The sequence below is a fragment of the Propithecus coquereli genome, unplaced genomic scaffold (genome assembly GCF_000956105.1).
Source record: "Propithecus coquereli isolate 6110/MARCELLA unplaced genomic scaffold, Pcoq_1.0 Scaffold44, whole genome shotgun sequence".
In the NCBI taxonomy this organism is placed as follows: domain Eukaryota; kingdom Metazoa; phylum Chordata; class Mammalia; order Primates; family Indriidae; genus Propithecus; species Propithecus coquereli.
In genome coordinates, this window is record NW_012150174.1 from 11,154,937 (window position 1) to 11,176,436 (window position 21,500).

Sequence of the window (21,500 nt, forward strand, 5' to 3'; positions counted from 1 at the left end):
GGCATTTCAAGAGCATTTTGAAGCACTTTTGGCATGTCAAAGTGAGAGTACCTGCTCATCACCTGCGGAATGTGCTGGGCAAAGACTCCCCCAGCCCCGGGGGATCTGAGGATTCCACTCCCATGTTGTGAGCATGTCCCTGGACCTGGAGGCAGCTTGGGTGGGGGTGAGCATGGGGGTGGGAGTTACTTGCCTGCCCAGTGATTACCTATGAGCTGGTGGGAGGCCACTGGATCTGATGAGTGAGGCTCCTACCTGCCTCTGTCAACCCAGCAGGCCCCTTCCTGGCTAGGAGCTCAAGCCCCAAACCCTCCAAGACTTACTGGGCAGCTCTGTAACCCAGCTGTGGAGGTCCCCCTGCAGATCAGTTTGGGAGGATCATGCTCACAGCTGGGGGTGCAGAGCGAGCTGCCTGTGGGCACAAGCGGCCCTCACACAGCACGAGTCCCCTGCTGACATGCCCTACCTGCCTCTGCAGTGCGTTGCCCAGAACCTCAGGCCTGCTCCAGTCTCTGGGTTTGGGCCACAGGGGCCCAGACTCCTCAAAGGGGTGCCAGCCATGTGGCTGCTAACTGGGTACCTTGGAGGCTGGGGTGAGCTGGTATTGAAACAAGGAGTCCCAAGTGCAATATGTAGACAAGAGAGTGGGAAAGTGGCATGGCTAGTTGAATCCTGGTGTGTGGGTCAGGGCCACTCTCTCCTCTGAAAGTGAGGAGAAGCCATCCCTGGAGGTCAGGAGTAAGGCTGTTGCCTGTATGGAGTGAATGCCTCCAGGTAGCACAGAGGTTTGTGCAGCAAGAAGCTGCCCTTTACCAGCCTGTCGGGCCCTGTGCTCACTGCACTCTCTGGCCCCCAGCTCTGGCTAGGGTGAGGGGCTGGCGCCAAAGGTGCTGGCTGCAGCGGTGCCAAAGCCTCCTCCGGACCCTGAGGGCACACCTCTGGCTGCAGTGACAGGGGAGAGATCGAGCTCACAGTCCTGAGGGACGGCAAGTCTGAGCAAAATGATATATTTAACATCAAATAGACTCAAGGACTATTAGGATTAAGTATTCAAGATGAAGGGGAAAGCGAAACCTCTGAGCTGCGGATGAAGCATCTCATTAGAAGCAGCGGCTTTCCTATTTTCTCAAAGCCTGACTTCCCTGCCTAGGAGGGAGGAAGATGGGCTGCAGCCCCCCATTCTCCACCCGTCAGGCATTGGGACCTCCCAGGGTTTAAGGGGCAAGCACTAGCCTCCAGGTCTCCTTTGTACCAGATAATCTCCTCCCTCCCCCACCAACTGTCTGGAGTGCCACAGTTTACAAAGCACATTTACATGCATTATCCTACAGCAACCTTGGAGACAGGAAGAGTAGATCTCCCACTTCACAAACAGGGAAACTGAGGCCCAGAGAGAGAAAGTGACTTGCTAAGGTCCACTGTTGGTAATTGGCAGAGATGAAATAAAATCCCAACTAGTGATTCTTCTCCCCTTCAGGGACTTCAGCTTCCTTCTCTTTGCCTGGGTCTAGTCCTCTGAAGTGACTGCTGGGACCAAGCCTCCAAAACATCTGTCTGGATCCCTTCTTGGCCTGGAGAAAAATCATTATTTCCATTCTACCTAAAACTCTATACTGTCTAGGGAGGAAAAGAAAAAAACCTCTTGAGATTTAAAAGTAGGTGGCCTTCCTGGAATAGGCAGCCTGCACACCAGCCTCAGGGTTCTAGGGAGAAGCAGGGTCGAAGAGGAGGAGAGATGGACACTGTCTCCTTTCTTGCACCATGTGTTACGGAGAATGGTTGTTTTGTTCACAGCTGTATATCCAGTGCCTTAGAATAGTGCTTGGCACATAATACATGCTCAGTAAATATTGTGGAATGAGAAAACCTGTGCTTGCTCGGACAGAAGTTGAGACAAGTTCTCCCACTCCATGGAATCAGGATGCTCTTGGTGGGATTGGCCCGGGTGGGGGCGGTGCCAGGGTCAGGGATAGTGCTGTTAAGACTCAGGGTGGGAGCATTTGTGCTCTGAAGAGGGTTAACTTTGCCAATCTGGGAAGCAACCAGAAACCCTGGGCAGAGCTGGTAGGAAGGGAATGGACGGGGATCAGAGAAATATCGCTCAGGCAGAAATCAAGGCTCCGGGGCTGGAAGAAGCAGATGGGGTTGGTCCACCAGACAAACATTGGAGACCAAGATCCGCGACTGGAGCGAGCCACGCGCCTAGCTGGGGCCGAGAGGCCTCCAGGTGGCGCTGCGGAGCCGGACAGCCGCGCGTCTCCACTCCCCATTAACCCGGGAGGGAGGGGGCCTCGGGAAATGTGTGCATTTATTCAGTGGCAGGAGTGCAAACCTCATACATTGAGGGAGAAAGGCAGCGGGAGACGGCCGCCGAGATTCCCCCATCTCTTTGAATATAATTTTAGATCGAGATTCAGATTAAATCCGAGGGGAAAACACTTTATGAGGCTGAAAGCTGTGTCGTTGCCAGAGCCAGGGTTATGAGCTATCAAATGCAATTACATTAAGACAGATTATACTGGGCAAATTGAGCCATTTAGAAGGTGAGAATCAAAGAAACGGCTCTGATCCTCTGTTCCCCTTCTCTCTCCCTCTCCCCTCCCTCTCTAAATTGCAGTTCGTAGTTCCTTGCAATTCTGAGGCACAAAAGTAGGTGAGACTGCTTTTGTATCCGCGAAGTGCTTCACTCCTGAATGTAATTCTAGCTGAGTGCAATCTAGGTTAAGAGCCGGACAAGCGGGTAATTAGAGCCCGCTCGCTGCTCGAGGACCGGCCGCCCCGCCGAAGCGCGCCCCGAGTCGGCGCCCTTCTCCCAGCCGAGCCGAGCTGCGGCTGGACACGGAGCGCCCGAGATGATGGTGCTGGACAAGGAGGACGGTAGGTGGCAGGCGGGGGTCCCGGCGCCCCCGACCCCCTCGGCCCCCGCCGCGGCGGGCGGTAACACGCACGCCGGGACACAGGCGCACACATGCCGGGCTGTGCCGGGACTGCGGGGCGGGCGGCGGGCGGCGCGCGGCGGGCTGGGGCCGGGGGGCCGGGGGAGGGCCGGGCGGGACTCGGGCGGGGGGGCTGCGAGCGAGCCGGGGGCCGCGCGTCCCCCGGGCCCCAGCCGCGAGCCGGGGAGCCGCGCGCCGGCCGTGCGATGCGCTGCGGGGCCGCGTGGAGGCTCTGGATCCCCTCCGATCTCCGCGCCGTGGCGGTTCGCGTTGAGCCTTTCGTCTCTGCGGCTGCTCCTCTCACCGCAGCCATCACCCTCGCGCCGGCCGCGTAACCCGAGAGGCGCTGAGCGCCGAGCAAATCAGCGGCTTCGGGGAGAACCGACTCCAGAGCTTGGGGCGAGTGGGAGCGCGGGAGGACGGCGCGATCTGGAAGGCCAGTTGGGCCCTCTGGAGGACGGCTGCCCACGAGCCTGGCTCGGTGAGAAAGAGAGAAGCCTCTGTGCTGGCCCACTATCCCCTGTCTCCCTGAGCACTGAGGTGAGAGTTTGGCCCAGAGGAAGAAAGTGGCCCACCACTGGCCAGTGGCATTTGTGCAGGAGAGGCCTTCGAGAGTGGCATGGACCTTTCGTGGTCAAGAGCCTCAGTGCGCCCCAGAAGACTGTAGGGCTTGGGAGAGATCAGAACAGAGGAGCCCATGGCTGCTGGAAACCACTAGCAGGTGGTCTCATAGATGCCAGCCTACCTGGCTGGGAGTGCCCTGCAGTAAGTGTCCTAGAAGGCTGGGATCCCAGCCCATTTGGGGGTAAAACCAAGTGGGTGCTCTGTGACCCAAGACGAGCCCCCAGGGTTGGGAGAGTGGTAGTTCCCTGGCATCCCAGGCCCTCCTGCCCTGTTGGTGTTGTAGGGAGATCCGTGTATGATTGTTGGCACCCACACTGCTGCCTGCGTTCTGCCTCTGGTGAGGAACTGAAAGGGCCCAAAGCTGTGAGTCAGCGGGAATCCTGGAGTGACTATGGTGGCCATCCTCTGACCTTCTACTCTGGACCCTCTGCTGGGCCTGTGCCCTCTGCCCACGATGTTATTGACGTGGTCACTTGGTGAATATGCAAAGTTAAGTGACTTGCTCAAGGTCACACAGGATGTTCACTTTGCTGCTACCATGTGCTGATGCCCGAGCTTACCTACCACCTCCTGAGACATCTGGCAGGCAGGGGGGCATTTCAAGTGTCTGGGCTTGGTGTGGCCTGTGGGGAGCCCTGTGGCTGGGAAGCCCATGCAGGCCATGTCTTGGTATGCCTATAGGAAGAGAGGAAAGGGGGAACTAAGTGCTTTGGGGCTGGCTGGAGTGTGACATCTGTCTTTAGCACATCCTTATCTATTCATGGACCGCCCCCCCCCCAGCCCCATTTGGGCCATCAGAAAACTTCATAGAGAAAGAAAAGGAAAAGAAGGGGTCTGGGGTCAGGCCAGACAGGGAAGGAAGAGGCCTTGATTTAGCACCTTTCATCATGAACTCTCTGTGTTACCTTGGAACAGTCATGCCCATCTCTAGATTTCACTTTCTCTCTCAGTAATAATGTAGGGCTTGGAGAAGCCAGTGCAGAGGGTCCTTCCTTAGTACCTGGGGATATTCTCACTATGGGGCATATGTAGAAATCAGGTCCATCTTTAGCGGAGGTTATCTGGCATGCTTGGCTCCCCAGACCCAAGGCAGGAATTCAGAAAACCCAGGCTCTATACGTGAGAGGCCTCAGGCCAGGGAGATTGGTCTCATGCTGACAAGATGGCACCCCCACTTCCACCTAGGATCTTGGAGCTAGATCTCTCTCTGTCCAGGCACCCCTTGGGCTCTCATACTAAGGGTTTCAGAGGAATCCTGAGTGGGAATGGATCTCTGGAAGTCATTTTAGCCAGTTTCCTGCCTCTAGACCATAGTGCACTTCAAGCACCCTGGGCATGTGTTTCCGCTGGTTTCTGCCAGAGCTGTGGAGGAGAGCTCGAGATTCCTCTTTGTCCCCCACTGTGTCCAGTCCAAATAAATGGTGCCTGCTACCATTGATGCTACTGGGCTCTGGGGTCCAGTACAGCCAAGGAAGGCAGGCTGCTGGGGTCCTGCCCTGCCGAGCTGTCCTCCAAAAGCAACCTTTCTGCCCATAAATCCATGCTCTACTCCCCATTAGAGTCTGGCCTCCCCTGGTTCCAGGAAACCTTGAAGGTGGCACCTTCAATTGGGGGAGGGAGAAAGGCTCTGGATCCACTCACCTGCCCCTCCAAACTGACTGCCTAACTTCTTCCTAAACACTTATGCCCTCCAAGCAGGTGGCTATCTGAGCTGGGTGGCAGCATTGCCTCTCCCCTCAGGGTCCCAAAGGGGTGTGTTCCTCAGGGCTGCACACAGCACCCTTTGTCTGGCTGCAGCAGGGACTCAGCGCTCCTATTAACCACCCCCAATGCCTTTTCTCCACCTGACAGCATCTTGTCGGGAGAGGCCGGGTCTCCTCTAGTTGAAGTCGGGTCTGGCAGCTGCCGAGGACCAAAGCTCCCGCTCTGCTGGGCTGCAGGGCTTTCATGTTGTACTTCTGAAAGATAATAAAATATCAATCGTTTGCCTTAGCAACGGGTTTAAGAGACTTTCTGAAGTATTGAATCGTCAGAAAAAAAAATTTTTTTTTTTTTTTTGCTTTTAAGCACAGTGCATTATTAATAAAGTAATCCATTAGGTCGAGCAGTGAAGGGTCACCACAGAGATGGAAAGATCTGTTTTGCAAACAGTTAAACTTCGAGTTTTAAGATTAATTGCTTTCATTTGGATGCCTGCTCTTGGCCTAGCCATCTCCACTTTACTGGAACTCAGGGTCCGGGCTTTCTAAATGCTGCCGGGTCTGCCTGTCAGTGAAAGCGAGCCGAGCTGCAACTTTCCCGGAGAAACAGCCCTTCTTCCCCTGGCACCTGCGGCTTGGGCTGGTACCAGGCTGTGGGCTTTTGGGGAGGCTTGCAGTCCCAGGGGAGCAGAGGGAGCTACCGCCCTAAACCCTGCCAGTCAAATTAGCCCTTGGGCTGTTGGAGAAGAGGCCCTTGAGTAGGGGCAGACAGCAGAGAGTCCGAGGGACCCAAGAACAATGAGAGCCTTGGGCTGTGGGGAACCGGGAAGGAGAGGATGCTGGGGCATCCAGCTGGGGGCGCTGGTGTGTTCCCAGGTGCACACAGGGGGGCAAAAGGGCAAGTCTGAGTGTAAACCGCCTCTGCAGAGGCCCAGCACGAAGGGTGCGGTGACCACAGGAAACAGCAGGCAGGTTGTGAAACTGAACACCAGACATGATTCCTAGAGCATTTTTAATAAGTAAAAATGCCCAAGGGGAGTGGAGCTGGGCTCCGGAGGACCAGACAACAGAGTCTTCCATTGTTAATGACCGCAAGGAGCACAGCCTCCACAGCTGACTCCGTTGATCCTCCGGAACAGGTGCTTGGCTGTGCTTGGGTACTGACCAGCGCCACCAGCAGGACCTTCTGGGATAACCCCTCAGATTCTGGCCAGGACCTTCCCAGTCCTGGAGATGGAGGCAGGGAGTGGGCCCTGATGCTGTTCTATGCTAGAGACCCCAGCGCATCAGCAGGAAGGCAGAGCCAAGCAAGGTAAAGGCCTGTGAAGCTGGCAGGGTGGGGCCAGATCCTGCACTGACCCAGTGCCTGGAAGATGGGTGTCACCATCTGCATCTGCCATAACCAACCCCAGCAGCAGCCCTCCTCTGCTGGGAATGAGGAGTCACAAATCTTGAGCAGCATGTACGGCCGCTTTCCCTTCCTACCCAAACTCAGACAGGCAGAGAGTCTGTAAAGATGGGTCTCCCCCCACCCAGCCTTGGGTGGGTAAAGAAGCAGGTGCTTCTCTGTGTTCCCTGCTCTTCCATTCATTTGCCCACACAGAGCACTAAGGGGAACAGGGAAACAACATAAATTGGTCTGTCGTCCAGAATCCATGTCTCGCTAATGTACCCAGATTAACTCAACTGTAAATTGTCTCCTTGGATGGCGGTGTCTTGCTAAAAGTTTCCCATATGATTCATGATTTGGATTGCTTTTAACGGCTATTGGCTAAGCAGGCCGGTGACTGTACAAGGTGATGCAATTGGCATTAGCGAGGGGAGGCACGGGAGCGTGTAATGCAGTCAATACTGCATTAACTACTGATGCCCAATTACAGGGAGCGGGAGAGAGCCTTTCAGGAGCATTAGGACTGGGGGACGCTGAGATCACTGGCCGCTGCTCGCCTAAAAGCTTCACCCTTTGTGTGCTGGGGCTCAGCACCGGCATGGCCCCTCACTTGGCCTCTGCAGCTGCGGGAGCTGCCTTTCTCTCTCTCTCTGAACACGTCCCACAAAGATGCTTTTAGCACATGGAAATGTGTGTTTTCCTAGAGCTGGGGCCTGCCTCTCATCCCTCCTGAGAATTGATCCCCCACCCCATGTCCTGGAGTCAGACCAGATGGCTGCCCCACACACTGCCATTTAAGGAACCTCTCAGCAGGCACCATTGATGCCAGGACCAAAAGGAGGTCTATTTTGGTCATTCACCCTTGGACCAGATGGACGATGGCCAGTGAACTTCGGTGGCTGAGCCTCTGTGGTCATGGGCAAAGGAGACGTTAGGTTCTGCCATGGCCCAGTGTGAGACTGCCAGAGTTGGGAAGTGGCCATGGCTGGGTGGGCTGGGCCAACTTTGAGCAGAAGACAGAGCTGTGGTGGTGCAGCTAGGGAGGCTGAGAGGGGTGGACCTGAGCCATATTGGGGTCCTGAGTAGATGTGGGCCCAGAGAGTTAGGGGCTCCCTCCAGAGCTGTGCCCCACCAAGGGCAGAGCTGCCCCCATGTAGCAGGGAGGCCAAGGTTGTTGCTTGGATCCATCTCCAGGGGCCAGAGGGCCTCCCAGAAAGCCCTGATCATAGGCATTAAAAAGATTGAAGGAGGTAGGGCAGAATGTGGGTGTCCCAGTGTGCCAGATACCATCTGACCTGCTTAGAGGAACATCAGCTAGACTGCGACTTTGTATCCCAGTCATGGCCCTAGCCAGCCTACAGACAGCCCAGGAGATGTGGTTCTAGCCTCAGATATAAGTCCTCATGGAAGGTGCTGATGGGTGCTCACCTATCCTGGGCCTTTTGGACTGAAGAAGCCCCAGACGTACACATGACATGTAGCCCATCTGCCTACCTGCCCTGCCCAGAGTTGGAGAGGAATGCAGAACACCCTCGTACCCCAGGCTTAGCTCTTTGTGGTGCTGCTAGAGTGAGTTTTCCTGGCAGGTTTTTGCTCAGGTCAGGACTACTCCAGTGGAGTCAATTTGTACTGGCTTGCAAGAACTAATTTTGTGCATCTCTTCCCAACTCTGAGTTCGGAGACATCACATTGGTAGCTTGAAATCAGCCATGGTGGGAGAATTTGCACCATGGAAATTGGCAAACACTACAGATAAGGGCTTTTCGGGAAGAGCTGGTGGTTAAGCATTTATCAGCACACTACCGGATTGCATTCATCTGGGATTCTGGACTTACCCTTTTCTGTTCTGCCACCACCATTGTCCCATCGCACCTACCATCTTTCTGTTGGTGCTCATTACAACCAGACTGAGCCAACCTCTGCTACCTGGCATCCTGCCTGAGACCTGCTGCCACTTCGACCATCTCACTCAGCTATGCAGGTCCCGTATGCGGCTTTTGTGTTCCATGCAGACCCAGCGTTTGCCTCTACACCCTTGCTGCCCTTGTCCCCCTTGCCTGGCGTGCCCTTTCCCCCTTTAGTTGGCTGTGGCCTCTCACAGACCATTTCAGGCCATACTCAGAGACACATCCATCCAACCCAGCAACAAGCTTGTCCCTCATTCGTCGGAATATATTCATTTTGTGTTCTGTCTAAGGCAGGAGCCCACAGTGGCTGATACAACTGGGGGTGAATTAAAAGCAGGTGGTGTAAGAAGAGTGAGATGGCTGGTCCAGGTTTCAGGGGCAGATGCCAGTGTGAAGGCCTTTCAGGTCAGGTCACAGTCCTTTCCCCTTCCCCTGGAGGTCAACTGGGCTTTCTTGAGTGTCCTGCACTGTCTTCAGGTGCATTCTGCTAGCATGATTCAGAGGACCTGGCTTCTAATTCCAGCCGACTGCTGTGTAATTTCATACAACTTACTGGGCCTCAGTTTTCTCATCCCTACGATGGGTGCAACACCTAACTGGCACCTAATGTCCACGTACACACTTGGTAAACCAGGAAGCCACGTGCCTGTGTGAATTGATGTTGTTCTCTGCACGGTTATAGTATGCTTTCTTCGGCTTCAGTCTCTCAGTCTCTAGGGGTCATAAAAAAATAGCTATCATTTTGCTGAACCCCTATTTAAAAGTGAGGCATTGTGCTATGCATTTTTATCAGTTAGTTATGGCTGTATAACCAACTCCCCCAAAACTTAGAGGCTCAAAACAATAAGCATTTATTTAGCTCAAAAATCTTTGGGTCAGTGATTTAGGCTAGGCCTGGCTTGGCAGTTGTTCTTGTCTCAGCTGGGCTCACTCACACCTGGAGGAGGGAGGTGGCTGATCAGCTGGATGCTGGGGTGACGAGACTGCATGTCCCTCATTATCCAGTGGGCCTGTCTGGCTTGTTCTCATGGCAAAGACAAGTCCAGAGGGTGTGGAAACACACAAGGCTTCTTGGGGCCAAGGTTTGGTACTTGGATGTTGTCACTTCTGCTGTATTCTGTTGGCCAAAATAAGTTACAGAGCCAGCCCAAATTCAAGGGGTGGGGAAATAGATTCTACTCTTGAATGTAGGAAGTGAAAAATCAAAGGGCGTGGATGCTGAGAGGGGTGGAGAATTGGGGCCATTTCGGTAATCAATCCACCAAGCATCTTCCACGTACGATCTCATTTAGTATCTATAACAACTGGTCTAGCACAGTGGCTCACACCTGTAATCCTAGCACTTTGAGAGGAGTCTGAGGCAGGAGGATCGCTGGAGCCCAGGAGTTGGAGGCTGCAGTGAGTTACGACGACACCACTGCACTCTATCTTGGGCAGCAGAGTGAGACACTTTCCCAAAAAAAAAAAAAAAAAAAGAGGTTGAGTGATTGGGCCCCAGGTCCTACAGCTCATGCTAGAGGTGGGCTGTGAACCCAGGCTGGCTGACTGCAAAGTCATGCACCCGTTTTCTGTGCTCTGCCTGCTCCCTTTTCCAGCTGTCAGACTTGGGGATAGAGAGAAGGACACCCAGAGAGAGTTTGAGGAAGTGGGTAGAAGCCCAGAAGAAGATGACTTTGGGTGGGAGAAAGCTTGCTGCGTGGACAGCTTGTCAGGGGCTGCCATCGCAGCCCTGCCCCCTTTCTCTGAGAGCCAGCCTGGAGGGAACCAGCTTGAGCTCACCTCCATGGCCTCTTCCAGGTTTTCCTCCCTGTCCTGCAAAGCCACTGGATAGTTTGAAGGGGTGTTATGCTCCGCGTTACCAGAGTTGACTTCAACCTGGGCACATATGCAGATGCAGCCAGGTGAAAATCAATTCCATGGTTGGCCCCTCGCCTCAAAATGGGGCGGTGAATGGGCTGGTGAGAGGCCTGTGTACATTCATAAACCAGCTGATTGAAAAGCAATATTTCAGATAAATACAAGCCAGCGATCTATCAGTGGTTGTAATAAAACCCAGGCTTCAGGCTGTGATTTTATTTTGAAATAATAAGAATTGCTTGATTCTTTTTACTTGAGTTACCATGGTAATTCCAGCGTGGAGCAGTGTTATATTGATTTAGAAAGTGGACAGTAATATTTCTTTTGTGTTATTCTGTTTCTAGGCCTTGATTTCTAATTTCCACTTGGAGATTACTTTTATAAATTTCTTAAGTCCTTCCACTTTTTTTTTTTCCTCTCACAGTATAATTTTCCTCTCATATGGCACTATGTTCTGAGCTTATTGGTTTGCTCTTATTTTAAATTAAACTTACTGGTTTCAAATATTGAAATGACATCTTTGTCTGTGTCTGTACTTTGGTTTAGCAAAATATTACAGTCTGACGCTTTCTGCTTAATAATTTAAGGGAGGCATTCTGTCGGCCCTCACTGGGTGCTGATAACTTATGACTCAACCAACGCTGGCCTTAAACTCCTGACATTTTAATATTGTGTGGCAGGATCGGCTGCCCTTCTTCTCTGAGTCTTGGTGGAGAAAAATCTGCGTGGTACCCCAGAAGGGAGTTTTAATAATTCAACTTTGCTGGTTGATAGGGAGAGAGAGATCCACTCTTCCCAGACACGTGGGAGCAACTCTGTCCTGGGCTCCTACAGTCCTGCCCCACTCTGCCTCTCCTCTCCCCTGAGTCTATAAACACCCCAATCCCTAATGACAGCGTATCCAGGAAGGATTGTGTGGGGCTGCCTGTGGGGGCCATAAGAATGTTTGAACTTTCTGATTCTCGATTTTCCTATTTGTAAAAGAAATGGAACTAGTATGGCCTTTGAGTCAGACAGACTAGGTTCAAGTCCTGCTTCTGCCACTTATTAATTCTAATGAGTAAATTGTAATAATTCCATCTAGTAGAATGGGTATGATCATGGCCACCTTTTAGGTCTGTTGAGACTTTAACAAGCAGAGCTTCTGACAGTCTTGTAAATGGTTGGTGCAATTTCCCTAACCTTCCTAGGGTTTTGGCGAGAGCGGCGCAGAAAGGGGAAGCGGGCGTGCTTGGAAAGCTTGGGGTCCTCCAGACACACTGGGGTTCCCAACCCTAGGAGGATTGCTCTTTGGAAAGAACCCACGGCTATAGCTCCTTGAGAGACAGCTCCGTCCACTTTCCTGGTCTGCTGGCTGAGTGCAGGGGGTGTGGTAGGATGACAGGAGACAGGGCCCTGTCCTCTGGGCCCCCCTCCACACAACACTCCACACCAAGGCCTGCGCTCTAGGAGGCGGCTCACAAGAACTCAGGTTGTGGGGCACATATATGTCTGCAGCGCCCCCTCTCAGTGGCCTGAGGGAAGGTCCCTCTGTTTCCTGTGTATGCCAGCACAGCGGTGTATTCGTTCGTTATCTATTGCTGCATAACAAATTACTTCAAAAATTAGCGGCTCAAGACAACACACGTTTACTCTGTCATCGTGGTGGGACAGGAATCCGGGTATTGCTTAACTGGGTCCTCTCCTTCAGGGTTTCTCAGAGACTGTAATCCAGGTGTCAGCTGGGCTGTGAGTTCATCCCGAAATTCACCTGGGGAAGCCGCCGCTTTCAAGTTCCTCGTGCTTGTTGGCAGGATTCAGTTCCTCCCTGGCTGTTGACCAGAGGCTGCCCTCAGTCCCGTGCCACGTGGGCCTCTCCAACACAGCACCTTGCTTCCTTACAGCCATCGAGACAGAATGTCTGCTCACAAGAAAGAAGCGACAGTCTTTTATAACCTAATGGCACATGTGACATTCTGTCCCTTTTGCGATGTTTTCTTCCCTGGGAGCAAGTCACTAAGTCCAGCCCACACTCAAGGAAGTGGGGCAGATTACACCACGGTGTGAATCCCGGAGATGGGATCACTGGGGACCATGGTGGAAACTGGCCTGCCAGAGAGGTCAGCCTCTGGAATAGCCTCTCGGGCCTCAGGTGTCTAACAGTTTAGTTGCTCCCCAGAGAATGAATCACCAGCTCCATCCCCAGAAGTCCCAGTACCTCTGCCTCTTGGGTCACCTCACACCAGGGAAAGGCACAGATGTCTCAAAGTCTTTTATTTCATCTTCACAGCACCCTTGGGAAGCAGGGAGGATGAATTCTAGCCCCACTTTGCAGAAAAGTAGTTTGTGCCCGGAGAGGGAATGACCCTTGCCTGGGATACCCCAGCAAGTTGGCACATGGCAGAGCTGAGATGAGAACCATGCCGCTGCCTGCCACGATCCTGCAGAGGTGGTGGTAAAGACCCTCCCACGCCTCCCCTGTGGGAAGAGGGGGTGGTGCTGACTGTGTACATGTGTGTGCACATGCTTGCACACACAGACACACACACATGCTTGGGCTGGGCCTGGGGGCTGCTGGATTCCTTTTCTCACAGATGGTAAGGTTTCCAAGGCCAGTAGGGGCCTGCAAAGCAGCCGTCCAGTGGGGTCCATCACCCCAGGGCCTCTCTTCTCACTTAGCGGAGACCATCACTCAGAGGAGGGGAGGTGGAGGCTCCCTGAGCCAGCCTCCACACTGCTGTTGGACTGGGGGCCTCAAGTCCTCGCTGGCTGTTGCTGGGGGAGGTGGAGACAGCGTCTGCGAGGCAGCCTGGGCAGAGGTGGCTTTAGCAGTTCCTCATGTGGGAGCAGGGTGGAGGAGCACTGCCCTGGGCTGGAGCACTCCCACAGCAGCCTGGGGAGCACAGGGCTGGGGCCAGAACTCCCACATCACTGTCAGCTCTGCCACCACCTCATCGTCATGTGTCCTTGGGCAGGTCTCTTCCCCTCTCTAGGCCTTGGTTTCCCCATTTACAGCCTGGGGAGCTGCCTGCTTGATGCCTTGTGGTGCTGTATGTGGAGACATGGCTGTTGGGGGACTGGTGTGGCGGGCCGAGGCCAGCAGAAGGGAACCCCCAGTGAGGTTTCTTTCCCTTTCCTTGGTCTCCTGGCATCAGCAGACAGTTTTCCAGGCGAGAGCATTCGTGGCCTCGGCTTTCCACATTTGGTCTTGTCACAGTTGAATTCAGGTGGAAGGTTCCTGTCCCCTGCTGTTCCCAGGTAGAATCTCAGCTAGGAGGCAGAGGGGACCCTGGAGCAGGCTCAAAACCTGGAGGCCAGTGAGTGGAAGTCATAGCCCCGGGCTGAGAGCAGCCTGGTCAATTACCTCTTTTTATGCCTGGAGAAACTACGGCACAGAAGTGTCTGCTTCCTCTCTCAGCTGAGTGTCTCTGAGATACCTTCTGAGTAGAAAAGTCTGGGCCCAACAGAGGCTGCACCCAGCCTGGCGTGGGACCGCGGGCCTGCACCCCTTCTCTTTGCCCGCCAGTCAGAGGCCGTCTTCCAGGCAGCTGCTCTCAACCCAGCCAGGAGCTGTTTCCCATCTATGAGGCGTCTTCTTGGCAGGGGCCAGGGCTCTGGAGAGCAGTGGGCAGGGCTCCCTCAGGCACCTGATTCCAAGCCAGCACTTCACCCAAATGGAGTTCGAAGTTTTGACCTGCCTTCATGCCCCAAGGATGTTTTCATGCTGCTCTTTGATCCTCAGAATGCTTTATCAGATCACTGCTAAAATATGCCTTATACATGAGAATAATATCTCATTAGTATTATTAAGATCCAGGAAAAAATTAAAATTGGTTGAAATAATTAACACAAAGTAAAACTGGCAACAGCTAAGACTGCACCTGGTAAAATATGTTATTGACTAAAAATTGACAGAAGAATCACATCTTCCTGACAAAATTAGATCTGCATAAGTTGGCTCAGGAAACATTTTCTGATGGAAATAATTGCCAGAAGAGAAATTTCAAGAGTGGCAAAAAGCTCTAATTTTTAAGATTTGATGTGAGCCAAAAGCTGATCATGAAACAATAGTCACTTAAAATTTTAAAAGTAATCCATCCCGATGAAAATAATCTCAATAAATTAAAAATGGGGAAGGGTGAAGAAATGGTTTAACATTATTGAATGGAAAAGTGATCAAGGAATTTAATTGACTTAATAAGATCATTATGAGCTACTTTCTTGAAAAATCATCAGTGTTGGTATAATTTTTATCAAAATATAGATGTTAGGGGCTAGCCCCTACTAGTAGACGCTTAGTGAATATTTTTTGAGTCAACAATGAATGAATGGGCCGGGCGCGGTGGCTCACGCCTGTAATCCTAGCACTCTGGGAGGCCGAGGAGGACGGATAGTTTGAGCTCAGGAGTTCAAGACCAGCCTGAGCAAGAGCGAGACCCCGTCTCTACCAAAAATAGAAAGAAATTCACTGAATGGCTAAAAATATATAGAAAAAATTAGCTGTGCATGGTGGCGCGTGCCTGTAGTCCCAAACTACCTGCAGAGGTAGTTTGCTTGGGGCTGGGCAGGTCATAAGCATGGGCTGCAGAGTCCAGTACTACTCTGCTGTCCTCAGACTGAGATCTCAGGCAAGTCTTACTCTGCCAACACCACCCACTGCTGTGTGTTCCTGGGCTAACTAAATAACCTCTCTGAACTTCTGTTTTCTCAGATGTAAATTAGGGCCCAGAGCATCCTCCCTATCCCCTGCACAGAACGCAAATGAGAGAAAATGCTTTCATGTGTTTAGCCAGGAAGGCAGGACGTGCCCACCTGAGGAGCTCTTGGTGAGGACACAGTGGCTGCAGGAGGCTCGGGAGGCTGAGGCAGGAGGATCGCTTCAGCCCAGGAGTTTGAGGTTGCTGTGAGCTAGGCTGACGCCACGGCACTCTAGCCCGGGCAACAGAGCAAGACTCTGTCTCAAAAAAAAAAAAAAAAAAAAAAGAAAATAAATAAAAAACAATGAATGAATGAATGAGTTAACAAGTGAAGAAGTTAGGGAGGGGAGCAGAGAGAGTCATCGGATTGCTTTGTCCCAGGGAGAGCACAGGCAGCGCTGAGTTCCTGGCTGGAGAGGTCACGGCTGGAGCGTCATCCGGGAGGCTGCGGTGGTGGTCAGAATCGCAGGGTCACGCTGCGCAGAGCCTTGCAGGCCGTGGTTAGGTATATGCTAAGGTCAGTGGGAAGTCTTTTAAGGGCTTTAGGCAGAAGCATGTTCAAATTTACATTTTATTAGGATCATTTGGGCTACTCTGTGGAGAACAAATTGGAGGGGATTAAACTAGAGGCAGAGAAAGCAGCCCGCGAGGTGGGAGGGAGGGGTTCTGCCTTTCAGTGTCACAGGGTGACCTCTCCCCACCGCTCCAGCCCCAGACTGCCCCTCACCCCTTCCTCCCTCCCTTTAGGTTCCTCGAGTTTGCCTGTCAGGGGAGGGGGCAGGTGGGGGATCGGGTTGGTGGGAGGAGGCAGTTGAAGTCTGGAGCTGTGGCCTTGGGAATGGGAGCTCACCTGAGGTCCCCCGTGGTCCGGATCCTGGCTGCAGCCTCTCAGCTCCCAGGATCAGGGCCTGGACTTGTGGCCAGAGCTGGAGCTGAGCTCCAGGGAAGGTAGCCCAGAGTCCCTGGCTGCAAGCATGTCCTTACCCACCTTTGTCCCTCAAGCCCCTGCTTGCCCAGCCCAGCTTTGGCCTGAAGGCTTCATCCTCTGTCGCTGTGCCACGGCTGGCCCACCGCCCTGGCTTTCTAGGCTCAGAGGGAGTGAACTGACGCCCGTGGGCCTGTGGCAGGCAGGGGCATCTCAGGACTGGGAAGCAGCAAGTCCAGACCTGCCCAGCCACCCCACCCTTGGGCCAGTTCCTGACTCCTCTGGCCTTCCACCATCTGTCTTTAAAGTGTTTCTTGACCCTCCCACTCTCAGCCAATTTTCTTAGCCTGGCTTTCGTGAAAGCTCCTCATTCTAGGAAAGAGGTTTAGCTCAGGGTCTCCGTACCCTTGCTATACCTAATACAGTCTACCCCCTAATTATATGCAACTAAGATTGGCCCAGAGAAGAGCAAAATTTTTCTGAGGTCACAGAGCCCCTCCTTGCGGTCTGGAAACAAAGGCCTGGCTTCTGCAATGAGCTGTCCGTCAGGGGCACCCCTGCATGGACACCACCCCTGCCTGGCTGCCCAGGGCTAAAGACCCACCAGCCTCCTCCATCCTGTCTGAAGATACACTGTCCTCTCCCCATGGCCTACTCCCAGGAGCTCTGCTTCCCTTCCAGGGTGAAGGCTTTGGATCCCCTCCCCCAGGAGCAGAGAACCCCCAAGAGCACCAGCTCAAACACATGCAGATTTGAAATCTTCAGAATTCTTTGAAAGAAACAGTAGCTGCAGCAGGGCCTGACTGCTTGCTGCAGAGGTAGTTTGCTTGGGGCTGGGCAGGTCATAAGCATGGGCTGCAGAGTCCAGTACTACTCTGCTGTCCTCAGACTGAGATCTCAGGCAAGTCTTACTCTGCCAACACCACCCACTGCTGTGTGTTCCTGGGCTAACTAAATAACCTCTCTGAACTTCTGTTTTCTCAGACGTAAATTAGGGCCCAGAGCATCCTCCCTATCCCCTGCACAGAACGCAAATGAGAGAAAATGCTTTCATGTGTTTAGCCAGGAAGGCAGGACGTGCCCACCTGAGGAGCTCTTGGTGAGGACACAGTGGCTGCATAAAGGGTCCCAGCAGCACCTGCTCCTGCCACCCACTGCCCCTGAGAAGTCTTCCCTGCCCTAGGCCCCATAGAACTTCGGAAGAGAAATTTAGAGAAGCTTGGGGATAATTTCCCTAAGGGGCAACTTCCCAACATGACATTTCATGATAAATCCACATAGACTCATGGGACCAGCCTCAGGACCAAAAAATGGGCGTGCGTCCATTTACCTCAAGGCCCAGATAGCCCTCTCAGGTGACCAGAGCTGTCCTTCCCCTCTGTAGGGCTCTTTCCACATGTGGGAGGATTGGAGGCTGGACTGCCTGTGCTGAGATGAGGCATGAGCCGCCATAACTACTGTCACCCTAACCCAGGTGGGTGCCCCAGACCCTGGGGCAGATGGATGTGCCCTGCCACAGTGTGGTCCTGGCTCCCCCTGCTGGCCACGATGCTTCACCTCTTGGAGTCACCCTCTCAGGGTGCTCTCTCCCTCCAAAGGCAGCCTTGTTGCCCTCCCGCCTGGATTTGTGCGTGCACATCCCTGCCCTGGAGGGGCTCACAGGCCCTAGGAGAGGGCAGCGCTCCTTACCCAACCTTGGCTGGGCCCTGGAAGGCCTGGCTGTCATCCTATCCGTTATGCACATACCATTTGCACTTGTGTCTCGTTAGGACAAGCTCAAGGTCCTGAAAGAGGGACCCCTGGCCCACAGGCACACCTAATTTGCAGGTAGGGCATAGTCCTTGAAGGATGCAGAGACTCTAACAAAGAGGGACCTAGGAAGACAAAATAATATGGTGGTAGAAACAAATGGGTCAAAGGACAGCAGTGGATCCAGTAGGGTGTGAGTTTCCTGGAGAGCAGGACTGGAAGAGTGTATGGAATGAGATTTCAGGATAAGGCGGTCTGTACTGGGGAAGGAGGCAAGGGGGTGCTCCGGAGCCCTCTCCGCCCTATGGAGCAGCCCGCAGGAGATAGGGTGACCAGGACCCCCTCATGAGGACTGGCTGCCTCCCAGGCCCCCTCACTTGGCAGCTTCTAGATGCCACAGGCTATTGGCCCCCTCTCCGGCCCCAGGACTTAATTTTTTATGAACTGGTTTCTTCTGGTCACAAAGGAATATTTATTTTGTTGTTGTTTTGTTTTTCTATATAATAGCTTTGTTGAGATATAATTTGCATACCACAAAATTAATCTTTTTAGAATGTACAGTTTAGTGGTTTTTCGTATATTCAGAGAGTTGTGCAATTATCACTATTAGCTAATGTAAGAACATTTTCATCACCCCAAAAAGAAACTCCATACCCCTTAGCAGTCACTCTTCATTCCTCCCGCCTTGGCAGCCGCTAATCTACTTTCTGTCTCTGTGGGTTTGCCTATTCTGGCCATTTCATTTAAACAGAATAATACAATATGTGGTCTTTGCATCTGGCTTCTTTCCCAGAATAATGTTTTCAAGGTTCCTCTGTGTTGTAGCATATGTCAGTACTTCATTGCTTTTTATGGCCAAATAATATTTCATTGAATGTATGTACCATATTTTATTTATCCATTTGTCAATTGATAGACATTTGGGTTGTTTCTACTTTTTGGCTGTTGTGAATAATGCTGCTATGAGCATTCGTATACAAGTTTTTGTTTAGACTTATGTTTTTATTTCTCTTGGGCATATATTCAGGACTGGAATTGCTTGGTTATATGAAAACTCTATGTTGGGGGATGTGTGTTTTTAAATTCAAACAGATGGTGCAAGAGTGTTCAGGAGAGAAACCATCCTTGGATCTCTGAGCTTCTGGAAGGGAGAGTGCCCATAGGCCAGTCCCTGCTGAGCTCCTGGGGTTCATTGGAACCTTGGGTAAGTCCTTTGCCCTCCTGGCTTTAGTTCTCTGATCTACGAATTGGGGATAGTCCTGATCTCTGCTCACCCCAAGGGCTTTCATAAGTAATTACTCCTTGCATAGCATGTCGAGGATTGCAAAGCACTTCTGCTTCTTTAGCTGCTTTCACTTTTTAGCCCTGGGAGTTGGGTGTTATTGCTCCAGTTCTGCTGACGAGGAAGCTGAAACTCAGAGAGGCTAAAGGACTTGACCAAGTTTACATTGTGGGTCACTAACAGACCTATCAGAGTCCAAGTATCTTAGATGTCACTGGGCAAGGAAAGGCCCTGTGTGAGCAGCCACTGTATTCTATGCGTCATCCTGGGCACCGGGAAATCAGGGCCCAGACATGGCCAGATGTGGGCTCTGAGGCAGAGCTCGCTATCAAAGGAGGAACAGAGACTGTAAAAGTCCACTTTTTAGCTGTGTGACTTTATATAAGTTGTTCCACATCTCTGAATCTCTATTTTCTCATCCACAAAATGGAACCAATAATTACAACTCATAGAGCTGGAACAAGGACGTGGTGAGATGTTGTATATGAAGGGCCAGGCATGATGCCAGGCACACAGAAGGTATGTATAAGGTTCTAGAGCACATGTGGAGGGTTGGGGAGAGTACAGTATATTGTGGGACCACTGGGGAGAAGTGGCTGGCTTCTGGGCTGGTCAGAGCAAGACTTACAAGAAGCTTGGGCTGGCTAGGAAGGTGAACAGAGGTAGGGGGTCCTCTGGGCAGTCCTGGTGTTTCGGGTTTCTAGGGGTCTCGAGAGTTTGTGGGCAGACTCTGCTGGTGCCCCAAATCCTCACCCCCAACCCATCCTGTAGATGCCTGGGGGGGGCTTGCATGACTGCCTCAGTTAGCCCGAATGGTAATAAAACACTTTAAATTTATTGTGACATTTGGATTTAATTAAAAAGTACACACTTAGGGAAGTAGAACATAATGGGGAGAGAGGCAGGGTGGCTTTTCGTCTCCTTTCTTCCCCAAACTAATTAGCGTTGTATTTTAAATTGTTTATGTGCCGCTAATCATCGTAATAAATCATTTATACTGAAAAAGACACACTCGGCTGTGCCCGCCGCGCGGTTCCGCTCGCCGGGCTCTATCACGAACAAATTGATCTGGAAGTGAATTTATTAACCACTAGGGAAGAAATCATTAGTGCTTTCTCTAAACATTCCCCAGGTACGCTTTATTGCCGCAGTTTATGCTGTAACTAAAAGGAGCATTATCCAGGCCCGTGTTGTAATTTCCTTGCCAAGCCAGCAGCCCACTCCCAAGCTGGGAGGGGTTGGGGCGTCCCTGCTTCCTCTCCCTCATGTGGTCTGGTGACCCCAGCCTCTTTTCCTCATGCCCCTTGTTCTAAAAGGGGCTCCCTGTGAAGCCTCCGCAGGCCCAAGGCCTTAGTGACCTGTTCTGTTGTCTCTCACCTGCAGAGTGCTTCACAGTCACTGGAGTTTGTGTCTCAGGAGTGTGGCTTAAAGTTGGGAGGTGGCCTGGGATTCAAGAACTGGGGGTCTGGGGCTGAGGGGTCACGGGAGCCAGAGAGGTTTGTCATAGACCAGCTTCCCCACCCAGAGTTGGGGAGGCATCAGCCGTGAGCTGACTGCAGGTAGGGAGGAACAAATGCGGCTGGGCAGGGACCCAGGCAGGAGCTGGGGGGCCACAGCTGGGGCTGCCAGGAGCATCCTCTGTGAGCCATGGTGCCAAAGGCCTTCCTACTGCAGGCCCTGGGGCCTTCTCCAAGGCTTGGCTGGAACAGTGTGTTCTGTTCAGGTGTTTGGTGGGGCCCACTGCCCTGCGTGTCCTGGTGCACCTCACAGTACGGGGCCCAGAACAAACTGTGTCCTCCAGGCGCGTGGTCTGACAGCTGACGGACAGCATGAGTGTCAGCTCCCTGGCTGCAGACACCGTGCCTGGGAGAATGCAGCCTGTGGCCGGCCTACCCTGCTGACTCATACATGGGATGAACTTTCCCTTTGCACTGGGGGCTTCACACCACTGTCACCGAGACATTCCCGGTAGACTTTCTCCTGCCAGGTTTCTATAAGGGAAGTTCACTTCTGAACTAGGGCCTTCGCCCTGGGAGCCCATGGCTGCTCTAGGATACAAATCCCCAACTGTCTGACTCCAAAGCCCATGTTCTAAACGGTTTTATCTACTGGTGCTCCATGAGCTTCCTCAGCCAGGTGGGGGTGGGGAGAAGGGGATCTGGCCCACACAGCCACGCCCTCAGTGCTTCTCCTCCAGGTCTGCAACAGGAAGGCCCAGGGTGGCGCCTCACGCAGGCACCCCAGGGGTGGTGCTGTCTCAGCCATAACCAAGGGGCTCCTGTCCCTGTGGACTCCCCCTCCTCACCTCCTGGCCCTCCCTCCCTCACGCAGCCCAGTGGCTAGCAGATGGGCTGTGGCTGCCTTGAGAAGGGAGCAGGACCCAGCAGCTGACTAGGCCGAGCATGTCTGGAGGGTCCCTTCTTTGCGTCTGGAGAATACATTTAAAAGTTCGAA

At 52.8% G+C, this 21,500-nt stretch overlaps 1 protein-coding gene across 1 annotated transcript in view; it reads left to right on the forward strand.

Annotated features, from left to right (window-relative positions):
- The first annotated feature begins 2,335 nt into the window (after positions 1-2,335).
- Positions 2,336-21,500, forward strand: part of LMO1 (LIM domain only 1 (rhombotin 1)) — a 35,808-nt gene continuing 16,643 nt past the window's right edge. Inside the window, exon 1 of the mRNA XM_012654254.1 lies at positions 2,336-2,877. Coding sequence (XP_012509708.1) covers positions 2,853-2,877 — 25 coding nt within the window. The 5' untranslated portion in view covers positions 2,336-2,852. The remainder of the gene's footprint in view (positions 2,878-21,500) is intronic.